The following is a 16596-nucleotide window of genomic DNA, read 5'->3' as shown; positions in this document are numbered from 1 at the left end:
CAGCAGCAGGAGGCAACTGATGGAGGCTGCCTTAAGGAAGTGACTGGATATAAACAAAACCGGAAACATTAGAAACAGTGAAACGAAGTTAAACAGCTCCTCTCAAGGAACAAAAGTGCACAAAAATGTAATTCACAACACAGTATAAAAATAAAGCATATAACTCTCCAAAGAAAATTCTGTTTCCCAACAAAAATCACAAATGTCTCTCCTTTATTACGCCAGATGTCTCTAATAAGCAAAATTATTTTACTGGGAGCTAGAAGTGCATTTGGCATCTCTTTTGTATGCTAAATTGTGAAAAACGGGTGGCAAAGTATTGACACTGGAGAGAAGCATGTGAAAAATGTGCAGTCACAAAAGGCAAAGCCTTCGGTTGACTTAGACATTTAATCACAGGGTTGGATGATAAGTGAGGATCAAACGGAGGCACGGATAGCCTTGAATAAAAGGAGGTGACATTAACAGCTCCACGGAGGAATTTACGGTGGACATGTGCCAACACACGGACAGTACTGGTGGCTGGTTGTGAAACTTCAAAGATTCAGAAGCTCAATGCACACTTCACATCTAAATAAACAGACAAATGGCGGGGTTTTGAATCCATTGTTTAATACTAGAATGCAAATTTTTATGACTTTACATGCAGTTCATAGTGTGATTCTGGAAGACAACCACAGAAACCAAATTTGATGCATTAATTCTTCAAATATAAGAGACACAAAAGGTCAAAACAAAGACGGATCTTCGACAAATTTCTTTTTGTGCAAAAACATTTTCTCCCACAGACACTTTATAATAATAGTGCTAAACAAAAAAGCTGTGGTGTTTTGTTTAGTTACTGGGTTTGACAAAAAGGTCATGCAATATGTGTTAAATAAGTAGAATTACACAGGAAGGCAACAATACATATATTTTTTTTTACAGCTATAATGATTAACATACGATTTTTTTAATTAATGAAAGTTTACAGAAACATTTTTGCTGGAAAAGTTTTAAAAAATATGTACTTTCCGAACTTTTCACAAACATATAGAAAACAAACAAACAAAAACAACCCACCAGTGCTGTCAACAGGGAAAAGGAGCTAGCGCTAGTGCTGTTTCTTTATTTGGGTTTGGAAACGAATCTTGACAGACTGAGGAACAAAGACTGGCTGGTGTTAAAGTAAAAGTTGGTGTAAATTTTGTGCTTTCTTTTGCACAAAGTATGTGCAAAAGAAAGCAACGCAAAGTGATATTTTTTTTTTTCCTCACCAGACGTATGAATTAACAACAGCATGGGAATTTGCTCACACACACACACACACACACACATATCCTCAGTCTTTTTTCGACTGTTCCTGTGGACCACGTGACTCGGGTCCTCCTTGTTTTAAAAAGAACCGCTACCTCTATTGTAGATCCCCCTCCACAGCTTCGGTGGAGGTGGAATTTTCATACAACCATCTGAGCGACTCTGTGCCCAGAACTGCCCGAGAATGCAACCCGACACTTTCTGCAGCCAGCCTGCTTACGGTGAGGACTGAACCTGGGAGTTCCGGAAGCGTCTCTTTGTGACTGACCTGCATCCTGCAAACTGTCCCCGGTCTCTGACCTGTTCCCCTGGGATGGATCTGGAGCATAAAAGGGCATTTGGCGCCTTGGTTTTGCTGACCTGGGTGATAATCTGCAGTAATGTGCCACATCCCGTCGGCGCGTATCAGTACAACAACCGCTACGCAGGGTGAGTGAATTAAAGAGCACACGCTTAACACACACCACTCTTTGTTTTTAGTAGTGTTCTATCCTTAAAAAGGCAAAAACAAGCTAAAAATAAATAAATAAAAAATAACCAAATTTAAGCATTTTTTTTTGTAAAGCCTACTAGAGAACAGAGAAAATCTTTGTGGTATTCACTATTTACAGAATTAACATTCACTGCTAACACTTTTAACATCTTTTCCCTGGGTCAGCCCAAAATTAAATTGCCCCCAGGCAGAATTTGATCTTAGTGCCTGCATGGTTGTCAAAACTTTTTCAAAAATAATGTTAAATGCTGGATTTGAGTGTTAATCCTTTTTTCCTCTTGCAGTCCTGTCCAGTGCACCAAGTTTTAGTGCAGACACAGTGGGATGAGGGAGAAAAGTGTTCCTGATTCTTCTTCCAACCATATATGTTGCAAATTACCGATTACCTGTTGAGATTTATCTGGAAGCAGTTACTGAGTCCATAAAATGCGTCCCATCAGCACAGAAATTTAAAGGGGCAGTACAATGTACTTTCCAGGCATACAGTTCCATTTTATACTAACTATGTTACCTTCAGTTGTTATAAAAATAAGGTGTTATATATTGAGTATAGCTTAAAAGAAATTTGACTTTGCAATTTGATGCTTCTGCAGCTTCAATAACAGTCTCTTTCTGACATTCTACCTTCAGCATGTCATCCCAACAACATTATGCCATTTACAAATGTTGACTGAGAAGCAGTTTGTTTGATAAGCTCAGCAGATGCACTGTTCTACCAAATGTTTGCTAATTGCTGCTGCCACTATAGTCTAGAGCAGTGTTTCCTAATTCCAGTCCTCAGGCCCCCCTGTCTGCATGTTTTAGGTGTTTCCCTTCTGCCACACACCTGGATTGAATCTTTGGGTGATTAACAGGCTCCTGCAGTACTTGGTGGCTGCAGAAGATGTCATGCAATCATTTGAATCAGCTGTTCTGGTATAGAAGCACATCTAAAACATGCAGAGCAGGGGGCCCCGAGGACTGGAATTGGGAAACACTGGTCTAGAGCAGTGTTTCCCAACCCCGGTTCTGCATGTTTTAGGTATTTCCTTGCTTCAGTCCAGATGATTTCAATTGATGACTGATTAACAGGCGTTTGTTGAACTGCAATCAGTTGAATGAGTCACATTAAAGCAGGGAAATCTCTAAAACTGAGGTACATATTTGATGAGGTAATGACATTATAATATAATATAAAGCTTAAAAATGTTGATTTGACATAATACTACTCCTCCATAATACTCCTCCTTTGGCCAGCTAATTATTCCTGCAGGGTATCTGATTACTGGTAGGGCATAGCTGTTTATTGCACGGATCTTGTTCTTGCCATTGAGCTGGCTTCTCAGGACTTGTCTTATTCGTTGGAGGTATTTGGTTGTGGCTCTTTTTCTTGTGATCTCATCAAGGTTGCCATTTGCTTGTGATATTCTCAGGTATTTGTAACCTTCCTCTATGTCTGCTATTGTTCCTTCTGGGAGTGAGATCCCTTCTGTGCGGATGACCTTCCCTCTCTTTGTAACCATCCATACTTCTCTAGTCCGAATGACATCCCAATGTCCGTGCTGTATATCCTGGTGGTGTGGATCAGTGAGTCTATGTCTCGCTCGCTCTTGGCATACAGCTTGATGTCATCCATGTAGAGGAGGTGGCTGATGTTGGCTCCATTCTTGAGTCGGTATCCGTAGCCAGTCTTGTTAATGATTTGGCTGAGGGGGTTCAGGCCTATGCAGAACAGTAGCGGGGACAGCGCATCTCCTTGGTATATGCCACATTTGTTGGATACTTGTGCAAGTGGCTTGCAGTTGGCTTCAAGGGTGGTCTTCCACAGCCCCATTGAGTTTGCAATGAAGGCTCTCAAGGTCCTGTTGATGTTGTACATCTCTAAGCATTTGATGATCCAAGTGTGTGGCATTGAGTCATAGGCTTTCGTGTACAAGCCGTGCACAGGTTGGTGTGTCGGGTTTTGCAGTCTCTGGCAACTGTGTGGTCTACAAGGAGTTGGTGTTTGGCTCCTCTGCTATTTACCCCGATGCCCTTCTGTGTCGTTGACCGGGTGAAAAACCGCTGACTTATCTATTGAGCTATCCTGCCAGCTATATATATATATATATATATATATTTTATTTTTTTTTTTCAAAAATGTTGATCTGCATGTTTTCTGTCAGTGCTGCTCCTTTACAAATAGGTTATTTCTTCAGTCAGTGAAAGGAGGAGGCCACTTCTGTGGGACACCTGGCTCTTTTGTCCCTCGGACCTCATGAATGGGCTGTTCCCAGCCCATTTTTGTTTAATGGGGCCCAGCTTCCTGTGTGACAGTCTAAAACAAACAAACAAAAAGCTGTTTGAAAGAAGCTCAACATGTCAAAAGAATGGTGGAAAAATACAGAAATGATGAGTTATTACAAGCATGTTTAGGCCTATGGCTGCTGTTTTGTCATAGCAACCCATATCAGATTCATTATGCTGAACAGTATGTGACAAAAAACATAATTGAACTTCTCTTAGAGTTCTTGTTATCTGGTAAGTTATGCACATTTTTTTAAAACTGGGAATTGCAACATATTTAATTTGTATTTGCCACATGTGCATGAAAATTTTAACTGAGCACTATATTGATGTGTTTTAATGTAACTATAAAGATAGATAGGTGTATATATGTACATGTGAATACATGTTTGTGTATGTGTGCATTTTTAGCAAGATTTATTTTTTATTTTTGGGGGGCCTCAGTGTGTGCTTTATATCTTTAAGGGCTTGTATGATATACGTGTGTGAAGGGTGAGGTGTTTGAACATTACACAGTCTTACAAAATATGGTATTTGATGAAAATTAAGTAGTTACTTACTTTTTATTAGTAAGCCCTATTTAAAAAAAAAAATCCAGTTTTTCTTGTTGGTATTTGGCGTAAAATAACAACACATTTACCTTTTAAACAGGAAAGTCCATGAATGCAGCTACTGCTACTGTATCTGCTGGCTGCAGGCGTCACCTTTATAGACTGGTAACATAATCTTATAATGAAGTCTGAAACATGTTATTTATTTCAGCCCTGTTCTGAGGTACCGAAAGCGGAAAAACCCCCCATTTTACTACCTGAAATCTGTTATTACAAGTGTCAACAAATGTCACCTTCAGCTGCCAGAAAGGCTCATTTCATGACTTGACTCTGTAGCCCAGGGATGTGCATGTGTTTTTACTACATGCACTCTGTGAATGTGTGTTGAAGTGGTTGGAAATGCTGTGAAGACACCCTTTGGGTGTTTTTTTTTAATTTATTTATTTTTTTTATTGTAGCTGTAACCTGAACCTTAGAGGGCTTGTGTTGTTTCCACAGCGACCAAGTCTTCAGGATTACCCTGACTAACGACACAGAGGTACAAGCCCTCAAGAAAATCCTGGGACTGATTAAGGTTGGCATTGTTTAATGTATTTCCCTAAAACTTTAAACATCTCTTTGTATTCTGAGGTATCATATTATATTGATAAACTTACACCAGGACATCACAGTCTGGGAACCCTCACTAATCATTTCAATAAGAAGCTTAGACCAATATGAGGAGTTTTTCTTTTTTTTTTTCTTCCATTTTTTTGGTGGGTTGTTCAAATTTTTAAACTCTGTGAACATATGGTTCAAAGACACTGAAATTAGGCAGTAACCCACAGAGGAGACAAAGGCCTCTCCTCTTCTCTCAAACTCATTTGGAAGTAATTATCTATTAGAGTCAGGAGCGACCAAGACCGTCTTCCCACAAGGTTCCAGTCTGCTCATGCTTTAGCATAAAAGGTTGGTTTGAAAACGGACAGAGATACTTATTCTACACAAAAACTATGGATTTGATTGATGATTCAAATTTACAAATGTCTTTTTTTTTCTTTTCAGATGTGCTTTTTATTGTTGGTAACATAAAAAAATCAGACTTTTTATACCAGTAGAAAGTATCTACAGTAGGGGTGCACCGATTGCAGTTTTCTGGCCATTCGCTGATTACCAATCATTTAAAAAGCCTAACTTACCGATTTTGGCCGATGCTATTTTTTTTTTCTCTGAAATGTTGCTCAATATATCAAGAAAGTTGCTGAATTGGCAACGATGGGGTGACTATTGTTAACTGTATATGTGCAGGCATGACCTGGTCGGCCAGGTTGACAGTCAAACCTCGCTCACGGGAGAAAGGAAAAGCACAGGAGTTGATTTTTAGACACTTGGCGAGGTTGATGGAGAAGATCGGCTTCACATGTAAAAAATCGGCTGATCACCAATCTCCCAAAATTAAGGAAATCGGCACAGATAAATCGGTGCAGCCCTAATTTACAGCAATAATTACTAAAACAAACAAACCAGTGATTAAGTAATTGAATTCAGTAATAAAGAAATTAAGAAATCTTCATTTGTACTTTGCGTTTGACAGAACATCTTCCCGGTGTTACAGTGTAGCATAACCATTTGTTTAACACAATGAAGACAGTCATCACTAAGTGAAAATAAATATGATGGAAAGGATTTTGATGTCAATGTTTACATAGCAACTTTTAAAATGGCTGTCTAAACTTTCTCTATCCCCCGTGAGTGATGAAGCACTGCAGAACAAAACAAGGACAAAATGGACTCAGCGAATGCTTCTAATACCCACTGGTCAGAACTGAGCTATTGTATTTGGAAGCGATACAAGCACAGAACTGGCAGCGGGTGCAGCAGGGACAGCAGCAGCTACTGTTTGGACAGCTGTGTACGTGTGTTCTGAGTAGCTTACACACACTGCAGTGCCTCCAGTGTGTTTCTAAATTGTGAGCTTTAAGCTGCACATCAGGTCGGAGTCTCAATGCCACATAATGCAGGTGTCCTGGTTCATTCAGTTTCTATTTATTAATGAAAGAAACTTAAGTGACACAATATTTAATATGAAAAATCACTTGGTCGAGTGTTTATTCTAAGCGGCTTTTTACCGAAACAGTGTCAGATATAAACAAATTGTTGTATCTACAAAGCAGAAAACTGTACTTAGACAAGGGTTTTATACAATAATTTGTCTGAGAATGGGGGGCAATTTTGGGGAAAATTTAGTATTGCATAAAACTGCGCATCAAAATATAATCACCTGTTTTTATCTGAAGTAAATACAAACATACAAATGTAAACATTTTATGGAACAGTTATTAATTTTGCATAACATTATTTTTAACGTCTGTGGCAGGACAAAACAGACTGTTTTTGTACTTTTGTTACACATCAGTTCACTTTCAGTTCACCACTTTAGGGTGAATAACATCAGTGATCATAGATTTTTTTTTTTAACCCTTTAAAGAAAACTATAATAAACATATTTTTTGGACTAGTTAATAGTGCTCACTGAAGAAGCCAGAAAAAAACAAGCCACATTCTGAGAAAAAAATCAGGCACATTCTGGTAGAACATGCAAACTGCAGACAGAAGGGTCTGAGCGGGGCTGGAATAACAGCTATTCACCCACCATGCAGACTGTCTAACAATATGTTACTATTAATACAAGAGCCATTTTTGTTCAATTTCCTCTTTAGCTGACATTTCTGCCATCTGTACCATCTACCATCAGCCCCCAGCCCTTGTCCCCAGTTGATGCACAACAATAAATATATGTTTAAGTTTTTACATGTATATTTTTATATAGAATCAACTTTTAACTCAATTGAGCTTTGAGTTAAAAACATTGGAAGGCTGAAAGGAAAATAAGACATGTTTAGACAAAATATATTAAATGCTGCTTTCTTTTCAGACTGTTCAAACACATCTGCTATTTGACAACAGGAACTAAGGATGTGTATTTTTGTCTGAGTTTACAAAAACAGACACATGGGGCTTTTTTCAGTGTGACCATGTTTGGTCGTCTTATTTTAAATCGTATTCCAGACAGTGAAACTGCGCCACATTTTCGCCCTCCTGAGAAATTCATCAGTCTTTATTGAGCTGTAACTTTCCTCTACTTGCTCTGCCCATTCTGCTACCACATGAAACTGAATAATACTAATTCAATTATTTATAGCTGGCGAAGGGACTTAAAGAAATTTTACATTAAAAATCTAAAAAAAAAACAACCCTTTTTTTTGTTATTTTTTTTAGGGTTCATGAATGAAGTCATAACTGTTGACCAACGGTAATCAAGGATTTTTAATTGGCCCTTTTGGCATACCATACATGTTTTGTTTTTCTTGTTTAGTTGTTTTTTGTTTGTTTTTTTTTGCTATTAAATGTGCTACCATAAAACATTCAAAGGTTTATTATGAGAATTGGCATAAAAAGCGGCACAATATAAATGTAGCTTGTACTCCGGGGCACCAAACGTTCTGGCTGATAGGTTTCAGACCAGCAGTTAAAATAGTCAAGTTATGCATTCTGTAAACTTTTAAAAGTTGACACATTAACAAGCATATGTTCAGCAAATGAGAACCAGCTGAGGATGATCGCACATCTACTCTGCAACACCCTGCAGTTCACCTGATTCTTGTCTATAACTTGTAGATTACTGCCTGCCTGTTTGGTTGAAGATACTCTCTTGGACACTTTTTCCTTCCTCAGATACTCTCCGTTTCTGAGTGTGTTGTTTGATCTGCATTATCACTCAATGTCTGTGTTTATTTTGCGAGCTGGCGGATGTCAGCTCTTTTGTGTATTAAAATTTGATTTGTTTCTTTCATGTAAAATTTATAAGAAAATACATTTAAGTTTGAGGGAAGTATGAGGGATTATTGTTGAAGGACATTGTAGGTGTTATAGTCAGATTAAAAACCATGGAATTTGTATCAACCATTAAAAGCTGAATAGGTGCAGCTCTAATTGTGTCAAATGGACAAAAAAACGCCTAAATAGTGTTGTGAATGATTGATGGAGTTCAGCTGAATTACTTGACAACTCTTTGGAAGAAACGGGTGAGTATAAAGCAAAGAAAATTACCACCTTCACATCCACATCCTTTTAACAGATTTTCTACTTCTTTAGGCAATCTCATATAGTGCCCAAGTTCACTACTAATCACTACTCCAGGTCCTTTATTTGTCCTGCTATCAGGCAATGATGATGATATTGAAACAATACTAAAATATTTTTGTTGTTTGTTGTGTGTGCTTATCTTTTGTGATACTTGAACTGTGTTTTTCTTCAATTAATTAGTAGCTCTGGTTAAAGGATGTGTGGTAGAGATGGATGTGTGGGCTGCCAAGCTGCAAGTGAATTCAATATTGGGATTAACATAATCTGAATGTTTTTGATTAATTTTACACAAACATCTTATATTTTTCCTCTTTAAAGTGAAAGCAGGAAAAGATGCCCTGAATTGCTGACTGATTTATTACCTAATTTCATGCCTCAGGTGGACTACTGGCAACCCAACAGTGCTTCTCTAATCCATCGCAATGCCACAGTGGATGTTCATGTGAAGCAAAATGACACACAACATCTGCATGCTCAGCTAAAGCTGGAAAGGATCAAGTATCGGTAAGCAGACTGCATGCATGGTTTTAGCTTGAAAAGAGTTCCTAAAACCGGATTCTGTCCTATTTTATAATGAGAAAAACAAAATTAAAGTTGTATACAGATGCACATTTGTTGTCTTTCTAAGGTTATTGGAATTACCTGGTTTTCCTGCAGACATGAAATGTTATTCTCATATGCAGCGTTGGCCAATGCTTGCATCTAAAATGTTTACCATGGACTCAAACGTCTCTCCCTGGCCACTTCACAAAGCAACTCCTTCATCTCTGTTTGCCATCCCTCATGAAAATTAACGCCACAGTGACGAAGCTCTATGAAAGCATCGGCAGCTAAAAAAAAAAAAGGCCTTCATTGTCATCTCAGTCCCTGGGGAGAAATTTCAGCTCCGAGCTAGAGATCAGCTCTGTGTGTTGGAAATCTTTCCCACCAATTATTCCTGCAGTTGATCGGCTTAGATGATGCGATTTATGTTTTATGGAGTAAAATGTTTCATGCCCAAATAAACGTGATGACAAAAGGTCGCATTATCTTTTTTCTTTTTCAGATGGGAGGTGAAGAAAAAATTTCAAACATGTGACAGATGTTGATAATTATAGTATAACTTTTAATTGTGCTGTCAGACACATTGACTTATGATGTATAATTAGTGTTATGATAGAGCCAACACAAAGACCTATCTAATCCACCAGTTCATTTCAACACTGTCATATCCCAGTAAATGGGGAACTGTAAGGATGTATTATATTAACGGTAATTGTAATTATAACAATTACACAGACTTAAAATTGTCACTTTAAACAAACGTCAAACTCTGGTGTGCAAAGTAGTTGCCTCAGCAAAAACATCACAGACTTTGGCTGAATGTCCTCCTCAGAATCCAATCGGTCCTATGATAAAACAGAGATGTGCGTAAAAGCAGCAGAACTCTACTGGAGATAAAGGGACAGTGAAAAGAAAACAGTATGGAAGAAAGAGACTAAGAGAAATTATGTTAAAATATTATTGTTATAGATATGTCAAGTAATAATCAAAATCATTAAAACGCTCGTTCAAGTAACTCAAAAATGTTGAGAAAAATGTTTCTCTCCCTATTTCCACCTCCCTCAGGATGCTCATCTCTGATCTGCAGAAAGAAATTGAAAAGCAGACAGGATATCGCTCTTCCCGCAAGCGTAGGTCAGAGTCTCAGTATGACTACGAGGTTTACCACTCGCTGGAGGAGGTAGGTGTCGTCCCACCTGTGACTGTCACAGTTCTGTGCTAAAGCACTGTTCACATAACGAGCATCTTTATTAAGGCATTCTGCTGCTTCAAATTACCCCCCCTTTTCCTGCAGCTCTATGTCTCCTGTTTTATTGTCTCACAAACACTCCACCACAGTTTATAGCTTCAACCATCATCATTATTTGTGCAGGTATGTCATCCATCTGACTGGGGGAAAAAAAATCATAAGATCTGTTAAATCCTGAGATGTTTATCCACACATTCTTAGTGATAATTACATTTACAAACCCACCACAGTGTACCTGCAGAGACGCATTAAAGGAACAACACAACTTAAAACTACTCTGCATTTTTATGCAATTCACAAATCATGATCATGATTGCAGATTCAGAACTGGATGTTTGAAGTGAACAGAAGTCGCCCTGAGCTGGTTACTATGTTGTCTCTGGGGAAGTCGTATGAGGGGAGACCTCTTTTTGTGCTCCAGGTAGGAGAAAACAAAAATTAAATAGAAATGACAGAGGAAATGTGCATTGAAACACTACTATGTCCTGACTAGGATTTCTTTTTCAGCTAGGAAAAAGAAGCCGTCTGCAAAAGAAATCTGTGTGGATTGACTGCGGCGTTCACGCCAGAGAGTGGATTGGACCTGCTTTCTGCCAGTGGTTTGTCAAAGAGGTGCTTCTATTGAGTTGTCTGCAGATTTGCTTAATAAAGCGATGTTTAAGCTTTCCTTCCTTACACATATTGTCAAGCAATCTGGGTTAAAGGTTCTTTACCAAGACAATAGCTGTTCATTTGTTTTGCATAGCTTTCTTGATGTTAAGATGTATTTTACAGCTGTGGTATTCATCCAAACATTTACACAAGTTGTATTCCCCACTTTTACTGAAAGTTTAATGTTCCTTTGCCACCCTAAAGAGTGTTTTCTCAAAACTCAATTACCATGAACCCTCACTGTCTGATGTTTATAAGCAAGCTGTGTCCAATGGCAACAAGCAGGTTGCTAATTGTGCTTTCCCTCAGTAGCTAATTGTGAAAGGCAAAAAAAAAAAATGCACTAGTAACAACTTATGAAAAAACTGTGATTTATACAAAACAATTGGGTCTGACATTTAAAGAAAAAAAAAAAAAAAACAAAAAAAAAAACAAAAAAAAAAACAGCAGAGAAGGTGGTAAACCTGATTATAGAGCATTACAAAAATCTAATTTTGGAGAGACAAGTCATGAATTTATTATTTTTATTTATCAGAGTTTAATTTAAAAGAAAAATACAAACAGAACTTTAAGGAAGCATCGTCCTTCCTTAAAACTTCGCCCCAACGTTTGGAGTAATATCAAAAACACTGCATCCCAGGAGTTCTTTTGTAGGGTAAATCTCTACCTGTGTTGTGTGCTTTTACTCTGGTAAATGCAGTGGAAATGGAGGGTGGTTAATTATGCTCTGGATTGCCTTAGAAGATCCGTAAAGTGGAAATGGGCTTTTAGTCTCAGTTATTTTCTCTGAAATTAAAGCCAGAGCAGAACCAGACACTGAAAGACTGTTTATTTTCCCCCTTTTTTATATATATACCATTTGTACCCCAGATGAATGGGATTAGAAACACAGTAAGAGCCAGAAAAAAAAGGATACACTGTAGAGCTTATGTAAGTTTAGAGTCCTGGTTTAAAGAGTTTGTTCAGCTTGATATCAAAAGGACTTTCAGACATGGCTTAAGTTACAAGGCAAAAATATGGTAGGGGTGGAAAGAGTTCAGTTTGTGTTTTATTTTTCCTTACCCTACTGAAAAATGTTTTAATTATTTATTATTTTTGTGTTTTAGTAATTGATTAATTCAATTGTGTAAAGTGTTAAACATTTATTATTTGCTAACTGACTAACATTTTGTGTATGACAGGTCCTAGTGCATATAGTAAGTGAGTAAAATATATTTGTAAAACATATTTCACAGATAAAAATCAAAAAGTGCTTGACAAATGAGTATAAACATTAAAATAAACATGAATACAAGACAGTAAATCAAAGGACACAAATAAATAAAACATAGGAACCTCTCTTTCTCTATCATGTAGAATGTGATTTTTGTATACATTACTTTGTGTTGGTCTGTTACATAATGTCATATTAAAGTACATTGAAATTTGTGGTATTAATGTAACGATTCTTAATGAGTTTGAGGAAGACATACATGCAGTTGGTAGCACATCATTTCTTCTGGAGTAGGAACACAAAATGTGAAAATGCAAAATTAACTGAAACACTCCAAACAGAGTTAGAAACTAAATCAACAGACCATGACATAAGAAACTCTAAAACAGTGACCTAAGGAAAGGGATTATAGAATAGTGATGGGAAAGTTAATTGCATAAAAAAATTGGCAACAAAAAATAAATAGAAAATGGAAACAAAAAGAAAAGTCATGTGACTTCTAAAATACGACATTTAGAACATGATTTTCTAAAACATGTTTAAGAACATGACATGTTCTAAAAGTCATGACATCAAATGCAAGTTATGAAAAGATGTAGTAACGTCGGTGCACCACTGGAGGTCAGTGTGGCCTCTTTTTTTTTTAAAAAAACCCTTTCCACGTCAACATTGGCTAGAAACCGGCCAATGTTTCTAACTGCAGCTCTTGAACCGCATGTGCTTCTCCACACTGGGTCTCTATCTATCAGAAATGACAAAGACAAAAATATGTGTTTTTCTGTTTTTAAAGTAATATTTACAAAAAAATGGCAATATAATGCATGAAAAAATTTGCTTCTTTAAAAAAACCATAGAACAAAAAGTAATTTATCAAATCATTAGCTCTCTGTTTAAAGTGATGTTGGCTTTCTTTGAAATGTTATTTAGAAGAAACAAGGACCTAAAGACTATTATCCCAGTGCTTTGATCACCTAACTCCATTCCTCATTTTTAATCAGGGTATAAATGGGACAAATATTTTCAGATTTGAAGATATATGGTATATAACATGGTTACACAATGCAAAAGGAAACAAAAAAAACATAAGAAAAACTTTGTTTGTTATTGAACTCACTGATCAGTATAGTTATTTTTTATTTGCATAATTTCAGGCACTGAGCTCATACAAGTATGATTCTGTGATGACACGACTACTCAACCATCTTGATTTCTTCATCATGCCCGTCTTCAATGTGGATGGGTATCGCTTCAGCTGGAACACGGTACAATATGTTTCACAATTGGCTCTCTCAGTTTTTAAAGGAGAACTGAAGCTAGTGTCTCTGACCTGTCCTCCTATTCATCCTAAACTTCATGTTAAAGGGGAGTTGTTTCACTTAGCCATCACCCTGTTTTTTTTTTTGTTTGTTTTTTTTTTCAGGATGGGGAGTTTCAATAAGAGAAGTAAAAGTGCAATCTGATTTTCTTATAAGAATTTTGTTTTTTCAAATAAATTTTGATTATCTACTTTATTTTTTAATGTAAAATGCCCTGATGTTACTGTTGTGCTTTTGGAGTGCTGGTCTTTTCCCCTTACTTTTGCAGTTTGGGTCTTTTTATACCGGAAAAATTATCAAAATATTACCAAAAGAAATAAACTCGTATGTTTAAATGCATACAGAATATTCCTGGAAAAAAAAAGATCTAATTCTTTTATACCTTTATAAATTAAAAATCTGAATTTCTTAGATTTCAATAAGAAACAAGCATATTACATAAACATAGAAAAAAATATCCATGAGAATGTACTTTTTAATGATTGCAGAAACATTTAACACCTGTCTGTGCTCCTTTGCTGGTTATAAATACAGCTAAGCTCTAAAATTGTCTTCATTTCTGCAGGATCGGTTCTGGAGGAAGACGCGTTCCAAAAATCACAAGTTCCACTGCAGGGGTGTGGATGCCAACAGAAACTGGAAGGTGAAATGGTGCGGTGAGTTACTTTCTCAAGTCCAAGTAAAATAAGTTGCATCCAACACTCATGTCACCATGCACAGCCTGCAAATAACTGAGGTAACATACATGTTGCTGTTGTTATTTTGCATGGTTTATGTAAACATCTTGTATCTGTTGGGTGGAGAGGAGGTTATTTGTTGTTTTTGGTTGCTGCTGTTTTGCTTTTAGGTTGTGCATAATCTATGTTAAAAATATTTTTTATCTTCTTTTTGAAGATGAGGGCGCTTCCTCCCATCCGTGTGATGACACCTACTGTGGCCCTTTCCCTGAATCTGAACCTGAAGTTAAAGCAGTTGCCAAGTTTCTACGGAAGCACAAGAAACACATGAAGGCGTACATATCTATGCACGCCTATGCGCAGATGCTCCTTTATCCGTACTCCTACAAATATGCCGCAATTCCCAACTTTAACTGTGTGGTAAGGAGTCCACCGTAATTCAAGGTGCTCAAGCATCACTTCATTTGAATCAGCCATCCTGAGTCAATATTCTGCCAAATGACATAACTGTTCTTTCAGCAGCAAATCTTTTGGGTTATGTCTCTATTTGCTTTGCACATCTAGAAATTGATTTTTTTTTTTTTTATCCATTCTTTGCAAAGTAGCACAAGCTAAGTTTTAAAAAAACAATTGTTCAATCTTGCTACAAATTCTCAATTATATTTAGTACTGGGCTTTGTACCATTTTAGCACATGAATATACTTAGATTCATAATGTTTAGAGTCTCTGCTTCAGTCTCAACTCTTTTTCAGCCTCTATTAAACTTTCTTTCAGGAATGGCCTGCATTTTATTACATCAATCTCATATAATTCCAAAAAAAGCACACAAGTTCAAAGACTGTACCTAAATGAATGACAGACTTACCCACATTTCATAAAAGGTTGTTTTATTTTTTTCCAGGAGACAGCAGCTCAGAATGCAGTGACAGCACTATATTCTGCATATGGAGTTAGGTACAGATACGGACCTGCCGCCACAACACTATGTGAGTTTTCTGTCGTTCATAACTTAGAGTTTTCCAAAAGAAATGTCTGATTTTATTAATAATTCCAACCATTTTTTTTTCACTTATTTTCAGATGTTAGCTCTGGCAGCTCTATTGACTGGGCCTACAGGAACGGGATTCCCTATGCTTTTGCTTTTGAGCTAAGGGATACGGGTCATTTTGGTTTCCTCCTGCCAGAATCACTGATCAAACCCACCTGCACCGAGACCTTGAAAGCAGTGAAAGCCATTGCATCAGGTCTGCTGAAGAAGTGCAACACAGACAAGAACAGATTTTCGTATATATGAACAATATTATTGTAGAATTTTCTACCACAAGGTATTGGAAATCTCAAAGACATTATACAAATTAATGTCATTGATTTGTTTTTATTTTTACATTTAAGAAATGATTGTGGTGGCCTTGGAGTGCCTGCATATAAAATTATTTTTTCCAGTAAAATGGTAGGGATGTGAGCACTTGACAAGCTATGGTGGCACTTTAAGAATAAAATAATAAGCAATCTTTTATATTAAAAAATAAACAACTTGCTTGATAACTCTATTTATGTGTGTGACTGTTTGTATGTTTACACATATTAGAGGAGTAAAAAAATAAAATAAAACATATATTCATACAAAAATGCTGTGGGCCAAAGCTTGGAAATACATGCTCAAGTCAGCAGATGTTATTTTTCTGCTAAAGATTAGCTTTGCATATATATATAGTGTATTACGGTAAAACAACAAAATGGGTGCTGCTGCAGGCAAAATAAATGAAGAATAATAAAAATGGGAAGCCCTCCAACCATCATTGATATAAGGAACTAAAGAGCACAGAGAACAGAACCATGCTGATGAATGAACCATCAATTCACTCAGGTGTGGTGAACCAGGGCAAGAACAAAAACAGGCAGGAGCACAACCACTGAATCTGAACATTATGTCTTTTCTGCTAGCTAGAGTGATGAAGGGGAAATATAAAAAATAGACTGTTTTCGGTTTAAACAAAAAAAAAAAGCTTTGGATCAGCACTTTTCAACATTGAGTAAATATGTTAATTAGTTCCTCATCTTGAATGACAGCAAACAGAATTGTAACATCACTTATCCCCTTGAAAAATGCCTCCAAATACAGGATGCATTTGGATACATATGCATCCTGCATGCTACATGCATCCCCATAGCAAAAGTTTATAGAATCACCCAACAACTGTTTTCTTTTTCCAACA

The 16596-nt window shown here is 36.9% G+C and overlaps 1 protein-coding gene across 1 annotated transcript; it reads left to right on the top strand.

Annotated features, from left to right (window-relative positions):
- The first annotated feature begins 1343 nt into the window (after positions 1–1343).
- cpa6 (carboxypeptidase A6) lies at positions 1344–15930 on the top strand. The gene is made up of 11 exons (XM_044104778.1): positions 1344–1725; positions 5104–5179; positions 9110–9234; positions 10339–10453; positions 10842–10943; positions 11030–11134; positions 13538–13648; positions 14268–14358; positions 14597–14799; positions 15282–15366; positions 15460–15930. The coding sequence occupies exons 1-11, from the start codon at positions 1610–1612 to the stop codon at positions 15672–15674; spliced, it is 1344 nt and encodes a 447-aa protein (XP_043960713.1). The 5' UTR covers positions 1344–1609; the 3' UTR covers positions 15675–15930.
- The last annotated feature ends 666 nt before the right edge of the window (positions 15931–16596 follow it).

This window comes from Gambusia affinis, linkage group LG21 (assembly GCF_019740435.1).
Source record: "Gambusia affinis linkage group LG21, SWU_Gaff_1.0, whole genome shotgun sequence".
Taxonomy (NCBI): Eukaryota; Metazoa; Chordata; class Actinopteri; order Cyprinodontiformes; family Poeciliidae; genus Gambusia; species Gambusia affinis.
The sequence above is the reverse complement of the archived record's forward strand: the minus strand, read 5'-3'. Positions and strand labels throughout refer to the sequence as shown.